Consider the following 16,546-nt stretch of genomic DNA (forward strand, 5'->3'; position numbering starts at 1 on the left):
GGACAGGAGATGAATAGTTTAATTTTCATGCCACATGAATTATACAATGCAGCAATTCATCAATGATACCAATTTGTCTGTGGACAATTATATGAATACAAAATGATTCCCTGCTGCCTTCATCAAGTCCCTGTTGACTTTGGACAGGTATTATCAATCAATCACAAACAATTAATTTGGCACATATCTCATTTTTTGCCTCTACATATGTTGAAAAGCTCCCTGACAATAATTATCCAGCAAGTCAGGTTGACGACAACAAAGAATAAGGAAAGTGAATTACAATAGTTATAATTATGTGTCATGTCCTTTTGATCCATTTGTGTATAGAGAAAATTTTACTTTCAGGTTGCAATAAAAACAAGATTGGGGAAAAAAAAAAGGGGGGGGGGGGGGAGTACTCCGTCACTCTGTAGCTTCGAGACTAAAACTGTTTTCCAGAGGGACAAACTCCAAAAATGTTCTCGTATGTGAACAGAACTAACAAATTGTGTTTAATGTATACTGTTTTTGTACAGTTTTCATACAAGAAAGGTCAGCAATAAAAAACGAGAAAAAAAAAAAAAGTTTTTGTCGTTCGAGAATTTTCGTACAATTAGTACCATCCTCGGGTACAACCTGCTCTGAAACATCGCGGAAAACCGGACAGTCGTCCAATATTCTTATAGTGTGTACTGGCCTTTCTTTCTTCCTTACCTTCTTTTTCCCTGCTTTTGCTACAGTCTTAGGCTGCATTCACATTGTAACTCCGCGTATGCGGCGTATTTTGCCGCGATTTGTGTAACTTTTTATTTATTTTTTCACAAACCATTTCCATTAATGTCTATGGCCGAACGCCAATGCCGCCTGAAAAAAGGGTCCGGGACTTGTTTTCAGGCGGCAGGCGTACGGCGTTTCGGTGTGAGATGTGAACCATCTCATAGACATCAATGGAAATTCGCCATGTAACTGGGGTTTACATAGTATGCTTGTTATTTTTTTGTTTGTTTTTTTACCTTATCCTCGTCTGATGGAATATTAGCACTGCACTACCTGAATGTTTTTTGGGGCTTATTGCTCCTCTCATTCACCTCTGAAATAACAGAAGAATAGTTTTTATACTTTTGGGGTCTATGGTATAATGTTATACTTATTCCTTTGAAAATGGATAACCCATTCTTCTTTGTACTTTTGACTTATCGTGGTTTCGTCAATAAAAACCTTAAGCAAGAAAAAAAAAAGATAAAAAAATAGAAAAAGGAAAAAAAAAAAAAAAAGTTGCAGATTTCTTAACAAGGCCCATTAGACATCATCGTAATTGCTTTGTTCACGACAACCATATGGAGTGTTTTTCTTTCTTTTGTACAATGACAGACCAATGAAATTTAAAAGAGTTACTAAACCCTGGCCCCTGCATTCACAATATCTTGTCTCCCACAGTACAGTCTGGTTAAAGAGTGTAGGAGGAGTTTTTTATTCTGCTCTAACTGTCCTATGAGAAAGCAGGACCCCTGACCCTCTGTCTGGACAGTGCTGAATGGCCCTGTGCCGATCACATGCACTTTCCCAAAAAAAACCTCTATAGCAATACACACCAAACAGAGCATGTGCAGAGTAACTCCAAAGTCTCTGTCTTATCGTCAGATGGATTGGAGACAGTGGAAGGGGAGGATCAGGGAAGGGGAGGGTCATAGAAGACAGGATCAAACAGCCTTACACAACGCAGAGGATTAACCCCTTAGGTTCCATAGTGAGTATAACAAGCATGCTTTACTGCATATACAAACTGATTTTACTGTTTTGGGTTTAGTAACACTTTAATACCAGCAATACAAAACTCACAAAAAATAAATGCATGTTGTCAGTAAGTAAACTTCTCTTACTTTTTCATTTGAATCCTGAAGACTGTATGGATTTGTAACAAAGGGTACAAGTTCTACAAAAAGTCTTATATAATATAAAAGACTATGTCACAGTTGCCACTGCTCAAGGAGATGGCATTGCCTTTTTATATGCAGGAAAATGTCCTGTCCTGCTGCAGGCTTACAAACCCCTATACTCCTCTGACAATGGATGCTAGCTTCTAGCGGTCACTGGCCTCTCCATAAAGAAACTTATCTTTATTAAAAACCTGGTGTAAAGTTATTAAAGTATTTCAAGCACAAACCAATCTACCTGCCTCCTGGTTCTAACATGCTTCACTCCAACCGGATTGAGAAGATGAGCTTGCCTTTTTATAGCCTTGTGACTGGTTAATGGCAAACTAAATGTCAAAACCTCATGTCTATGCATGTGACTTCCTCTACAGTGACAGACCTGGTTGCAAATATCATTTTAAAGTGGAGGTCCAGCTGTAAAAAATTTTTTTTTTAAAAGTCAGCAGCTACAAACACTGTAGCTACTGACTTTTAATAAGCACACTTACCTGTCCAGTGTTCCCGCGATGTTGGCCGCCCGAGGCCCATCCATCCATCAGATCGGGTCCCGGCACCGCCATTCGAAGTAAGGGAAACACGCAGTGAAGCCGCAAGCACGAGTCGCACGGCGCTTTGTGAATAGCCGGCTGCTTTCTGGGGCACACACAGGTCCTAGAAGACAGTGCGCCCAAATATCCCAGAAGACAACGTGAGGAGGACAAGAAGGAAGACTACCGCAGAATAGGAAGTGGCAGATTAGGAGGATCTGCCTAGTAACAGCCATTTCTGGTAAGTACTGTATTGGCGTATAACACTCACTTTTTTACCCTGAAAATAGAGGGTAGTTTACCCTCTATTTTCAGGGGGCCTGTGTGTTATGTGATGGGGGCTGTGGAAAGTTGTTTCCTGAAACTTCCCTCTTAAAGTTAGGGTGCGTGTTTTACGCCTGTGCGTGTTATATGCTGATAAATACGGTATATAAAAAAGAAATCATTTTTTGGAGCCTTTTCTCAATGTTTTTTTTTTTTTTTTTTTTAGTGTGGACCCCCGCTTTAAGGACCTTCAGAATTTAACCAGCAGCCCCAGAATGCATCATATTTCAAATTGGCAGTCCTGGTTACTAAGGCTGGTTGACCAACTTTAACAAGAAAGAAAAGCTGCTCAGAGGTATAAAGTACAGGAGCCTAGTACTGCTTACACATATTGGGTTTAATACCACTTTAAGTATTAAAATGTTGAGCGCTAAGGATAGGCTTCAGGGCCATGATTGCTTCATGTGTAATTCACATTTGTACTTGGCGTTGAAATCCTGTGTCTACATGATAAATGCCAAGGACAAATCAGGAACCTGGGGACTTTTGTATGACAGGCAAGCTAAAGTGTGGATATGCATAGAGAAAGGCCCCAAACACCGCACACCTAACAAAGCCATTAGTAAACAGGTGAATGCAGTCTCAGCCAGCTTCATTGAAAGAAATGCCAACAACGCGCTTCACCCCGCCCACGGGGCTTAATCGTGGAGGTGCGAGTCTCCAGAGGCGGAGGAATTATTTATTGCAATGTCAGCTGCAGGAATAATTAGCCAAAACATTATGTAGAGTGCGATTCGTAAGAAACAAAAGACCATGATAGGTAAAGTGGTGCAAATGTGTCGCTCTACAGGCGCCTAAGGAAATAATAAAATAAAAATACATGCGTATTTTTGAATCTGCAAAAAAAAAAAAAAAAAAAAAAATGTACATTTTTTTTTTATTATCTAAGTAAACTTATCCTTTACCTTGGTGCTCAATCACACAGAAACCGTGCACTACACTGACATTTTAACAAGCTCTCACATAGTTTTGATGTAGGCAACCTATTTGAACTGGACTGCTGCTCCAACAAATCCTCAAACTAAAAGCATATGCCCAGGTATAACCCACAATTATTTACCCCCAAAACCCCCCTCTTCCCTCTAAAGCGTATGCTGGCATTATTTCTTCAATTTACTTTGTTCCTGCAGTGAAAAGCAGTTTTTATTATGCCCTATGACAGAACGGGGCTTGCAAAATGTTTGCAGGGCAGCTGTTCCCATTAATGAAGGTATGCCCCCAAAGCTATATCACCAAAGAGCTCTTTTCCTACACACAGTGGACAGATTGACTACAGAAGTAGAAGCAGGTTCACTTCACAAGGGAACATTACCTTTGCTTAGTAAATGTGGAGAAAATGAAAATTACCAAGAATACCCGATAATGTGTAAGAAAAAAATAAATAATGGATTTTTGGTAGCACATGATTGGATGATCACGTTTTCAGTGCAGTGGGAGTAAACTCCTGTGGTTGACATTTACCTACAGGTAAGCCTATAATAAGGCTTACCTATAGGTACAGTAATTATCTCCTAAAACTTGCACCGTTAAGGGCCAGCGACATCACAGGCGCAGGCGCTCTGAAGAAGCGGCATGCCCAAGCATTTCCTTCAAAGTACTGTGCCGTGAATAGCGACTCCCGCGCAGATGCGTGGAAGAGACGTCACCGTAGGGAGATCAGATGACCGCAGGGCGTGAACCTGGAAAGAAGACGAGTGAAAATGGGAGCCCTGTCAGCGATGACAGTGCATCAGTGGAGGGCTTCATTTTAAAGGGGTTGTAAAGGTTTGTTTTTTATTTTCTAAATAGGTTCCTTTAAGTTAGTGCATTGTTGGTTCACTTACCTTTTCCTTGTCTAAATGTTTTTTTCTTTGTCTGAATTTCTCACTTCCTGTTCTTCCTTGGTAAGCTTGCCCCCATCATTTGAGCCGTTCTGGCTGGGGGTTAGTCAGCGTGCTCGCCCCCTCCCTTGGGACTACATCCCTGCGGGGAGATGCTGTGATTCACAACATCTCCCCGCTGGGATGTAGTCCCAAGGGAGGGGGCGAGCACGCTGACTAACCCCCAGCCAGAACGGCTCGGATGATGGGGGCAAGCTTACTGAGGAAGAACAGGAGTGAGAAATTCAGACAAAGAAAAAATAATTTAGAAGAGGAAAAGGTAAGTGAACCAACAATGCACTAGCTTAAAGGAACCTATTTAAAAAATAACAAAACAAACCTTTTCAACACCTTTAAGGGAAGTTTCACATAATGTGCCAGTATGCGATGCATACTAGCACATTATAACTTCACCGTGCAGGTTAAAAACAAAAAGCTGGAGGAGGGGGTTTAGGCTAGCTCATGTCCCTCTTTTCAGTAGAATATAGGAGTAAAGGGAGGCAGCTGATGACTAACCCATTGGGCTTAGAAAGGACAATCCACTATTTTTAACAGGGCAATATTTCAAGCCTACATATGACCTGAAACACATTAGAGATGCAAAGAAAGCCATTTACAATTTTTCTGTTTTCTACAGATAAATATGCTTTTAATCTCCCATGGGAAATCAAGTTAAATGAGTGTATATGAAGATAATTCAGATGGCTGATGACAAGCAGGATTTAATGATGTTCTGACAATTAGAGGCAGAGAGCAAATTTAGGTTAATAACTGCTCCTGAGATATCAGTTTCTAACATATGGCCAATTCCAGAAATAGATGTACTATTAACCATTCTCACTACATCATACTGCATCATTTGGCCTCAACAGATGCATACTGTAATGGTGTTCACAGATTTGTAAGATACAGTATTTCACAAAGAAGAGAATCAGTCAGAACAGGCTCGTCATTGCACAATTCATTTTGGTCCTTCAATACCCACTTCATAACAGACAGGGAACTTGTTGCCGCCAAGGATAAAGGCTGCATTTCCAAGTACCAATCAACAGGGTGCAAAAAAAAATATATACACATGCACATTTTGTTGCTTTGCAGCCTAAGGGCTCTTTCACACGGAGCGGACCGTTTCTGGGTCCGCTCCGTGTGTCTCCGTCGGCTCAGCGGGGATCCCCGCTGAGCTGTCGGCAGATAGGGCGGTCCCCGCACACAGTGCAGAGACCGCCCTGTCTCAGCTCCGCTCTGCCCTATGGGGAACCGGATGCAGACGGACCGTGTGTCCATCTGCATCAGTTCTGTTCCGCCGGACGGAAGAAAAATAGGGTTTTCTTCCGTCCGAAAACCGGATCCCGACGGACGCGGACGTTAGCGGATGCTCCATCCGCTAACGGACGCGATCCCATAGGGATGTATTACAAGTCCGTTAATGAACTTGTAATAACGGACAGGCGGAGCGGACGTCTGAAAGGGGCCTAAGACAAAGACAGACATTGTTTTTGTTTTATCCAGCTGTATTTACTCAGTGCAACTTATAACATCCAAGTGAAGGCTATAACACCAAAATGTCAGAAAAATAAATAACAAAAACAGAATCACTGAGTTGGAAAAAAGATCACCCCTCCTAAAAATTGCTTGTAAACTCAATCAGGTGTAGCTAATCACCTTCTCAATAGCACACAAAAGGAATTTGGCTTTCAACTGTGATTAGCTGTGGTCATTTGGATTGGATCAGCATGAAAATTGCTTTCCTGGAGCATTTCAGTTCCTGATAGTGCAACTGAAGGAAACAACCAACTATGGGTGGCAAGGCACTGTCAAACGATCTCCAGGATAAAGTTGTGGAAAAGCACAAGTCAGGAGATGGATGCTAAAAAAATAATTCAAAAGGCCTTATTAATGCCTAAAAGCACAGTGAAGTCTATTAAGAAATATAAGGTATCTGGTACAACACAGACCCTCCCTGGACCAGGAAGTCGCTCCAAACTGGATGAAAGAGCCAGGAGGAAACTGGTCAGACAGGCTACCAAGAGGCCAACAAGAAACTCTGAAGCAGCTGCAGGAATTTATGACAAAGAGTAGTAATTGTGTGCATGCAACAATATCACAAATTCTCCAATGTGGCCTCAAGAAAGTGCACATGCAATCACTTTTATCATGTGGCCTCAGAATCTTCAAGGTGCCATTTGGCAAAGCTTGGTGTTTATTGATGATATGACAGAAGCAGCAAGATGAATTCTGCAGTGTTTAGAGATATACTCAGCCCAGATTCAGCCAAATACAGTAAAGTTAATTGGATGGTGCTTCAAAGTACAGATGGATAATGATCCAAAACACACTGCAAAAAGCAACCCAGGAACTTTTGAAGAAAAAGAAGTGGAATATTCTGCAATGGCCGAGTCAATCACCTGATCTCAACCCAATTGAGCATGCATTTTCACTTGCTGAAGGCAAAACTAAAAGCAGAAAGACCCACAAACAAAGAACAACTGAAGACAGCTGCAGTTAGAGCTTGGCAAAGCATCAGAAAGGAGGAAACTGGTAATGTCCATGGATTCCAGACTTGAGGCAGTCATTTCAAGTAAAGGATTCTCAACAAAATATTAAAAATTAACCTTTTTTTATGATTATAGTAATTTAAGCCCCTGAAAATGGGGGGACTGTGTATAAAAATGGTTGCAGTTGCTAAAATGTGTACTTTCGATTTATCTTCAACCCCTTAAATTAAAGCTGAAAGTCTGCACTTCAAATTCATTTGGACCGTTTGGTTTTAATTTTATTGGCATACAGAGCCAAACGTAGGAAATTTACATGGACTCAACTGCATACACACACTGACTAAATAAAATAAAAAAAGAGCATTTATAATTTTTTTGGCATTGCAGGTAGATCGTGGGTGCAATGTTTTGGCCGGTTCATACCAAGTCATGGAGCTGCAGGAAGTATCAATGGGTTATAATGGACTATCAATAGACTACAAATGCAGTGACATCACCGCAGTTGTGCTTCATTAGTAACTACAGGCCCCTCTTAGGGGGTTGGAGATGGACACTGCAGACTGTGAACGTATGGGTATAATATGAAATGGTCAGAGAGATGGAATGCTCCGATTTTGAGTTGTGTTTCAGAACATTGTCTTCTTGAAACATCCAACCACTTTCCAGCTTCAGTTTCCTCACTGACCATGGACCATAGACCATTAATCTTCTGTATTTCTTGAGGCATAGTAGATCTATTCTTGCGTCTATCTCCCCAATTTCTGCGTTGTTGGCTGTTATACCATCCCAAAATTGAAGAGAACAAATTCCATGCTAAACAGTGGGCAAGGTGTTCTTAAAATGTTTTGCCTCTGCACTCTGTGCCTTGGGCAACCATAGCAAAGAGTTCCACTTTTCTTTCATAGAAAACCATGGGCAGCCAGAGCTGAGGGGGCTTTTTGTCCTCCGCTGGCAGCTATAACTAGGTCAATAAACTGAAGCAGTCAGGGGCTGTAAACACAGCACATAAACAGCTCTGGAAAGCAAAGCAACTGAAGGGAATTTAATGGAATGCGGAGAAAGTATACGGTAAATAAGCAATCTTGTGTACATGTGTGATTTTTTTTTTTTTTTTTAAATACATAGAATTTGTAATTCTGTATGTACACATTTATATATGCAGCCTCTGCTTCCTACTTTGTGGTGCTAATTGCAGTACTGGACTAAGTTTTACAATGCATATTTAAATCAGCTGACTTACAGAAAATATACTGCCTTTTTTGCAAATATTGTGTTTTAATAGTTAAGAAGGGAGGCAAAGTGACTGTAAATTAAGCATACTCTGTCGGTTAATCAACAAGCATCTATATTTAGTACAAATATATGAAAGAACAAGCACCTAAGTCATACTTCAGATTAAACACTGCTATAATAACTAAAAAAAAATATCTAACTAAAATACACTATACAATATATTTTTAGACAGTTATTGCTGTACAAAGCAGCCTATGACTGCCTGTGTGTACTTAAAGCGATATTTAGGGCTATTTTCTTTTTTTATTAAAATAAAAACATGGTATACTTACTTGCTCTGTGGTAGCTTACCTCCTCTTTGGTGATCCCCTGCCAACACTCTCTGCTCCTCCTTCCTATGGGTGCCCCCTCAGCCACGCCCCCCTTTTACTCCTCACAGGATTTAAATGGCAACAGTGGGAGCCTTTGGCTCCTGCTGCTTTCAGTGTTCCCTGTGAGAGCAGGAAATGGGAGCAGCACTGCTGCAGACAGCAAAGTGCTGGATCAGTGAAGGAGTCAGATAATTGTTTAGGAACAGGGGCATGTTTACCTTAATGCAGGGAATACATTAAGATGTTTGTAACCCTGGAAAATATTTATAGCAGGTTAAACTGCACAGTGCTTGTGCTGTCTAACCTGCCCCTGTGGAAGTTGAAAAAAAAAAAAAAAAAACAGGCTGATCCTGACAGTTTCTGTCCTGCACCCTCTAAACTGACCACGGTTTATCATGGCTGCGGATCCTGTGGTCAGTTTATGTGCCTCCTTCATCTGCAGCTTTCCTCTGTCTTCTCCCCCCTCGCCTCCCTGCCTATGAGCTCCATGTGTCACAGCGCAAGTGTTTATTGAAAACAAAGCCTCTAAATACATTTTTCAGATATCTTCTGGCCGGTCACGTGACTCCCGGCTGCTTTGCTACTCCGAATCAGGGTTACAGCAGAAGGGGCTGAGCAGCCAGCATGGCAGTCATGTGACCTTTCGGCTGACATCAGATGGGGAGCTCGGCCCCTCCCGTAGGGATCAGAGTAGCAGAGCAGCCAGGAGTCACATGACGGGCCAGAAGATCTTTAACGAGAAAAAAAAAGTATTTAGAGGCATATATTTCGGTAAACACTTGCACTGTGCATTAACGCTGGATAACGGAGAGGAACTGACAGTGAATAATTTTGTTACGGTTACAAACACTTTAAAGGGGATGTGCCATTAAAAAAAAGATATTAAAAGCCAGCAGCTACAAATACTGCAGCTGCTGACTTTTAATATTAGGACACTTACCTGTCCTGGAGTCCAGCGCAGTCCGCAGCAGAGGACGAGCGATCGCTCGTCACTCTGCTGCTCCCCCCGCCATCCTCAGTAAGGGGAACCAGGAAGTGAAGTGCTCCGGCTTCACTACCCGGTTCCCTACGGCGCATGCGCGATTGGCGCATGCCCGCTGATTGGCTCCCGCTGTGCTCTGGGAGCCGAGTGTTCCCAGAGCACAACGGGGGGAGGATGGGAGGTGACGTCATGCCCGCAGTTTTCCCGAAACTGTGTAGCCAGAAGTGGGTGCAAATACCTGTCTTTAGACAGGTATCTGCACCCCCCTCCCCCTGAAAGGTGTCAAATGTGACACCAGAGGGGGGGAGGGTTCCGATCAGCGTGAGTTCCACTTTAGGGTGGAGCTCCGGTTTAAGGTAAAAAATAAATAAACAGTATTGTAATGAATATAAATCTTTCCTTTACTGACATTCTAGACATCACAACCTGCAAGTATACAGCAGTTAAAGACTAGATTCACCCTTGGAAAATTTACCACCTGTATTTAGGGTGTAACATGCTCAAGCCTCACTCACCCCTTTCCTGTGACAGTGTATGGGGAAACGTCTCCTCCACAGCCGCTGGCACATTTTAAATTAATACATTCATTTATTTACAATCTGTAATGTGTGAATGAATAAACTATAAGTCCCATCTGTCACTGCAGAAGATGGCTTGTAGTTCTTAATGAACTACAAGGGCGCTGATGAGCATCCTCATAGGTTGCAGAGAAGAAAATCGCTCGATTCCCCAATCAACACAGTCAGTGTTGATGAGGGAATCCCTCTGGCAGAGCTATTGTGTTCTCCAAGCCGAGGGCGTGGGGAGAACACAAGGATTATTGCTAGCGGTTATAGCCTTTGGCAATTTCATGTAAAAATCTGACATACTGGTTGTACCCAAGTCGATTGATTGATGGCACTCGGCTGAACCGGTCAAGGTTTCGAAACCATATATGACTGGATTTACTCCATGTTTTGTATTCCTTTAAACAGTTTGTTTGGGCCAAGCTAGCTCAAATGAATGATTACAAAGAAATGCAGCTGCTGTTAGCACTGTAGCAAATGTATGCATCAGATACATTCAATATACAGTGGAGGGATCTGGGAGCAGCACGGGGTCTTCCAATCCCATTCCCTATTGCTACATACAGATCCAGCAGCAGGATTCCTTATCTGACTATCTGATGAGCCTTGTTTGACCCTTGGGTTATTGTTGGAGTTGAACGGCCAATTCATAAATTTAGCAGTCGATGTTTGGATTGATGTTTTGTCAGTTTTTTCTTCTATCAAGTTTATAAAACCGGTAAAAATAAACAAGCTATATTAAAATTGAAAGCATTCCTTTACACCTGTCTAAAACTTTTGCACAGTACTGTATTTATTACTAGGGATGAGCTCCGGCGTGTTCGCACAGTCCATGTGCAGAGCCCGCCAGGAAGTATGCACGGCGGCTGCACTAACCACAGGCAGGGAGACATTTCCCGATCTCTGCAGCCGAGCATCGGGACAATGTCTCCCTGCCTGTGATTAGCGTAGTGCCGCGCAGACTTCCTGGTGGGCTCTGCACGTGGACTGTGCGAACACGCCAGAGCTCATCCCTACTTTTTACACACACAGGCTTACAAGTTGCTCTCTTGCCTGCACATAGATTAACCACACAGACCAGTACTTTAGTAATGAAGATGTATTAGTAACTGAGAGATTCTGCTCATATAATGCAATATTCTTTCTTGTGCTTCCTGACTAATGGAGAGCTAAGCCTCTGTGTTTATGCAAACAATACAGTTACTATAGCAATGACTTACAATTATGGGAGCCGCTTTTCAAAGAAAACTACAAAAAAAAAAAATTGTGGAAAGGCTCAAAGTAAAACTAAAACGGTCAGCTATATAATATACTGAATACTGCTTTGTCACTCTTCATTGGATGGCACAGAGACCTTCAAGTAGAACTTACAGATCAGAAAATTGAGCACTCCCTCTACAGAACAAAGAAGCTCCTTTAACGGTGGTGGTGGATAATGTTACTTGTCAAAGTCCACATATAGAAAGTGCCTTGTAAGCATTAACCTCTTGGTGCCAGCCGCACGCATATCTAGGCAGGTGGGCCTTAGTGCCGAGCGGCTGCATATTTGTGTGCATTAGTGCAAATACAGCTGTGCCAAGAGTGCATGCCTTGTGCGCACCCGGCAGTGTTACCAGCGGCCAACGGAAGGCACCCGATCGCAAGCAGCCAATTAAAGCGGTCACATGATCATAAAGACCGTCTAATAGCTTCCTAAACCCCTTAAAGGGCAGGAGGGACCAGCTCCATTGGGATAAAAAAACAAACATTTTATACTGTATAATATCACAGTTACATAATGCAAAAAGTCATTGTAATGAACCAGCAGGTGCAAATTAAATTAATGGGTATTTAAATTAGTCACACAAGAATAAAAAGTAATTAACCACTTGCTGCCCGCCCACCGTCAATTGACGGCTGGGTGGTGCTGCTCTTGTTCTGGGTGGATGTCATACGACAGCTTCCCAGAACGACGCTTTTGTGCACCATGTTGCTAGGCCACGGCGTGACCCCGATCTGTGTAAAGAGCCGCAGCTCTTTAACCATGTGATTGGCTGTGTCCAATCACAGCCAGTCACAAGTAAAGAGTGTGAGGAGAGGAGAGCTGATCAGCGGCATCTCCTCACAAGGGACAGCTAGGTGTGAAATCAGGGCACGATCATCGGTGCCCCGATTACAATTAAGTGCCCACCAGTGCCAGCAATCAGTGCCCACAACTGCCAGCAATCAGTGCCCACAAGTGATGCCAGTCAGTGATGGCTATCACTACTGCCCATCAATGCGGCCCACCAGTGCTGCCTATCTGTGCCCACCAGTGCCACCCATCTGTGCCCACCAGTGCCACCCATCTGTGTCACCTATCAGTGCCCATAAGTGCGGCATATTCATGCCTCCTCATCAGTGCCCATAAGTGCCGCCTCATCAGTGCAGCCTATCGCTGCCCATTAGTGCAGCCTCATCAGCACCCATCAGTGAAGGAGAAAAATTACTTATTTACAAAATTTACTGACAAACTAAGAAAAACTATTTATTTTTTCAAAATCTTTGGTCTTTTTTTTTTTGTGATTAAATGCCACCGAAAGAAAGCTCTATTTGTGTGAAGAAAATGCTAACTTCACATGGTTACAGTGTAGCATGACCGCGCAATTGTCATTCAAAGTGCGACAGCGCTGAAAGCTGAAAAATGGCCTGGGCATGAAAGGGGTGTAAGTGCCCTGTATAGAGGTGGTTAATGTAAAGGAGGCAGTAAATATTATAAACACATTGCTTACCTGTTGATCATCAGGTGTCCAGATCCCACAGGTTATTTGACTCTCTAAGTTAATCTCCGAAGACCAATGCCTCTGTCCACTCACTGAACCGACGAGCACAAATCCGTCGCGGTACGAGATCAAAGCTTGAGTGCCATCATGGCTCCAGGTAAAGTCACTAACCTGTAATGGATAAAGAGTAAAACAAAATTATTTGGAGTTGATGGGCATGTGTATTAACACTAAAAGCGGAACTTTACACTCTCAGTCAACATTTACTATTTTTACTACTTATGCTGCTAGCATTAGAAAATGGATAGAAAAGTATATCGTAATTACTTGTTTTAAACTTTATTTTTTTACATTTCTTCAGCTACTTTATGGTTTTAAGGCCTAGGCATATTATGTCATACATCCCAGGAGTCTTCAGGAGGATAGGAGGTTTTTTTTTTTCAGCTAAGCACACCCTCCATGTACAGATGGGTTTGTAAAGGCGGCCATTCGAATTTCAAAAGAATTTTCTTTCGAAAATCGTATCAAAGAATTTTCGTACTAATTTCGCATCGTTAGTGGACTGCAGCAACAGCCGATTTTCGTGCGGCAGTCAAATTTGAGGAATCCGATGTTGGAAATTTTTTGAAAAACAAACGATTTTCTGATCAATGATGGGGAGAATCGTGCGAGAAATGTAATAGAAAAAAAAATGTGCATGTGCAAGAAAAGAGTATTCCCAGAGAGAAACGAATATTCCCGGAGAGAAAAGAATATTCCCGGCAACATGATGGTTTGGTTGGCCAAATTTCGAAAATCAATGGTGGCATCATCGGATCACAAAAAAACAAACTTTCTGATTTTGAAAAGAAAATTTGTTCGAAATTTGACCGTGTATGGCCTGCTTTAGTTTGAACATTCAGATCACAGTGTGTCCCTGTTCGTCGTTTCAGGTCCGATTTCAGCCCACATTTTTGTGGGGAAACCTGCATCCAGTTCACAATACTGTGAACCCAACCTAAAAATAAATTAAAATGCGTTTTCGGTTTGTGGTGCTCAGATGCAGTGTTGTTCCACTTTAACTTAAAGCGGGGGCTCACCCAACATTTTTTTTCTAAGATTACATCCAGCATACCAACGACATGTAAAGTATGCTGGCATTTTTTTTTCTCCGTACATACCGTGTAATTGCTATATGGCGCCTGCGCAGTCAGCTCTACACGGCGGGCACAGGCGCCGTATAGCGCCGACTCGCATGTTGGCTATTTGCGGAAAACTGGTGATGCGCGGTGTATGCGACATGGGAAGATTTTCACCAGATGTCAATCAGCTAAGCTTTCAATTGGAACGCCCAGTCCCACAGTAATCAGAACCCAGAAGCCCGGCGAAAATAACAATTACACGGTATGTACGGAGAAAAAAATTAAAATACCAGCATACTTTACATGTCGTTAGTATGCTGGATGTAATCTTAGAAAAATTTTTTTGGGTGAACCTCCACTTTAATAGGTAAATGTGTAGCAACGTAACGGCAACAAGACTCCCATGAAGAGTCTGCATAATACACAAAAAAGTGAAAGTAGGGTTCAACTTAGATGACATTTGTGATTAACAGCATTTCTCTGCCTCTATTCAAAATCAATAGTTCCCTATTAGAGCCCACTGATTCGAATAGAGGTTGCACCAGAAGTTGGATCATGATGATCCGACTTGCAGTGTGGCTAGTGCGTTGAGGATCTTGAAGAGGACCCCTCGCCAAAATGAAAATAAAAAATAAAAATCCATACCAGACACTAATCCAAGCATGCGGCCCACCTTCCAAAGGCACCCAACCAACCCATGATGAGGGCATGTGGCCTGTTATGGTCCAGGAGGGGGGCTGATCTGCCAGGCTGCATGCTCAGATAAGGGTCTGCCAGTTTATTTTTTTGGCGAGGGTTCCCCTTTAAGATCCTCAGCGCACAAGCCACACTGCAAGTTGGATCATCACGATCACCTTTCTGGTGTGACTTCTATTCAAATTAATGGGCTCTCATAGGGAACCACTCATTTTGACATGAAAAAAAAAAAAAAAAACACTTGAGGCTTAACGCAGCTGTATGCAGCGTTAAGCCACATTTAACAGCAGCTTTTACCAGCATCAGCCATTTTTACAGCTGTAACGCTGGTCCTCAGAACAGACTGGCCCTGTTTTTTTTTTTTTGCATCTTGAAAACACCTATTCCACTTACAGCTCCTAAAAGCCTGTGTGTGTATGGACACATAAAATTACATAGAAAGTAACCTGTGATGTTCTGTATAGAACATACAATAATATGGGATGATACAGGCAGGCCCAGATTTACTCCCTTTGCCGCCCCAAGGCCGGGTCCTTCACATATGGAATAATCTAAAGATCATGGTCAGTATTATTATAGAGTAATGTTCAGTATTGTACAACATTGTACAGGTGAAATCAAAAAGTATTTTTCTAGTATAGTAGAGGTAACGGCTACCCAGCTAGGGAGAGGGTCTCAGCCGTTGGAGAAGTCCTTTTCCCTGGCAAGCTGCGATATGCAAGTACCGCCGGTATCCCCGTCCAATAGATCCAGAGAGAGAGAGAGAGAGAGAGAGAGAATTCCCCTTCCCGAACGAGACAAGGCTACGTTGAAGGGTCAAACAAGACTGACTTTATTTTCCAGTACACAGCACACTTTTATACAGAAATTGGAACATCCCACCCCCAACAACCGCTTTCCCATTGGTCAATTGTAAAGTATATACAGTCTTCACTCAGGTCCTCCTTGACCATGCAAATGAGGACTTGAAATAGTCAACAGGGATTGGTCCAATAGCTTGGATAGAAAGACTTGTGTATTGAGACAGAAGCCCCAGGGGGTAATCAATGTACACAATAACCCGGTCTACTTAATTACTACCTCTGAGAGGTTACATTCTTTTAGAACAATACAAAGTCCCTTAGCGTAAACACATACATCTTCAAACACACATTCTAAAAGTCATTTAGAGGAGATAATTCTCTCCTAGAGACATCCCGTCTCCGACAACCGCTCTCAACCTGCAGAACACAATAAAAGGTATTTCACAAGACGGCTCCACTTAGCATTTCAATAGACTGAGCTAAGCATTGAATGGTCATTGTCCTATTGACCTAGTCAGGACAAAATTAACCACTTGTAATGTGTCCAGTACCTTCTGCAATGAACTGTCAGTAATGTCCCATCTTCTAAAATACATAGTTCCGTTACAGTAGTAATGTATAGGATCACACAGGATAAAGGGAAGTATTATACAGAGTAATGGTAGTAAAGTAAGAGTTATTCAGGACAGTGTATAGATCGCCCAGAGCTCTCTCTATAAGTATATATATATATATATATATATATATATATATATATATATATATATATATATATATATATATATATATATGATAGGGGGAAGTATAACGGAGTAATGTATAGGGTGACACAGTACTCCATGGGGGGTGATAGAAAATAGAATGTATAGGATGACACAGAAATATATATAGAGGATAGTGGGAAGTATAACA

General features: G+C 42.1%; 1 protein-coding gene across 1 annotated transcript in view; it reads right to left on the bottom strand.

The window, feature by feature from the left end:
* TULP4 (TUB like protein 4) overlaps positions 1 to 16,546 on the bottom strand; it is a 197,404-nt gene that overhangs the window by 71,805 nt on the left and 109,053 nt on the right. The window contains exon 4 of the mRNA XM_040350948.1: positions 13,024 to 13,185. Coding sequence (XP_040206882.1) covers positions 13,024 to 13,185 — 162 coding nt within the window. The remainder of the gene's footprint in view (positions 1 to 13,023; positions 13,186 to 16,546) is intronic.

The sequence above is a fragment of the Rana temporaria genome, chromosome 4, assembly GCF_905171775.1.
Source record: "Rana temporaria chromosome 4, aRanTem1.1, whole genome shotgun sequence".
Lineage (NCBI taxonomy): Eukaryota > Metazoa > Chordata > Amphibia > Anura > Ranidae > Rana > Rana temporaria.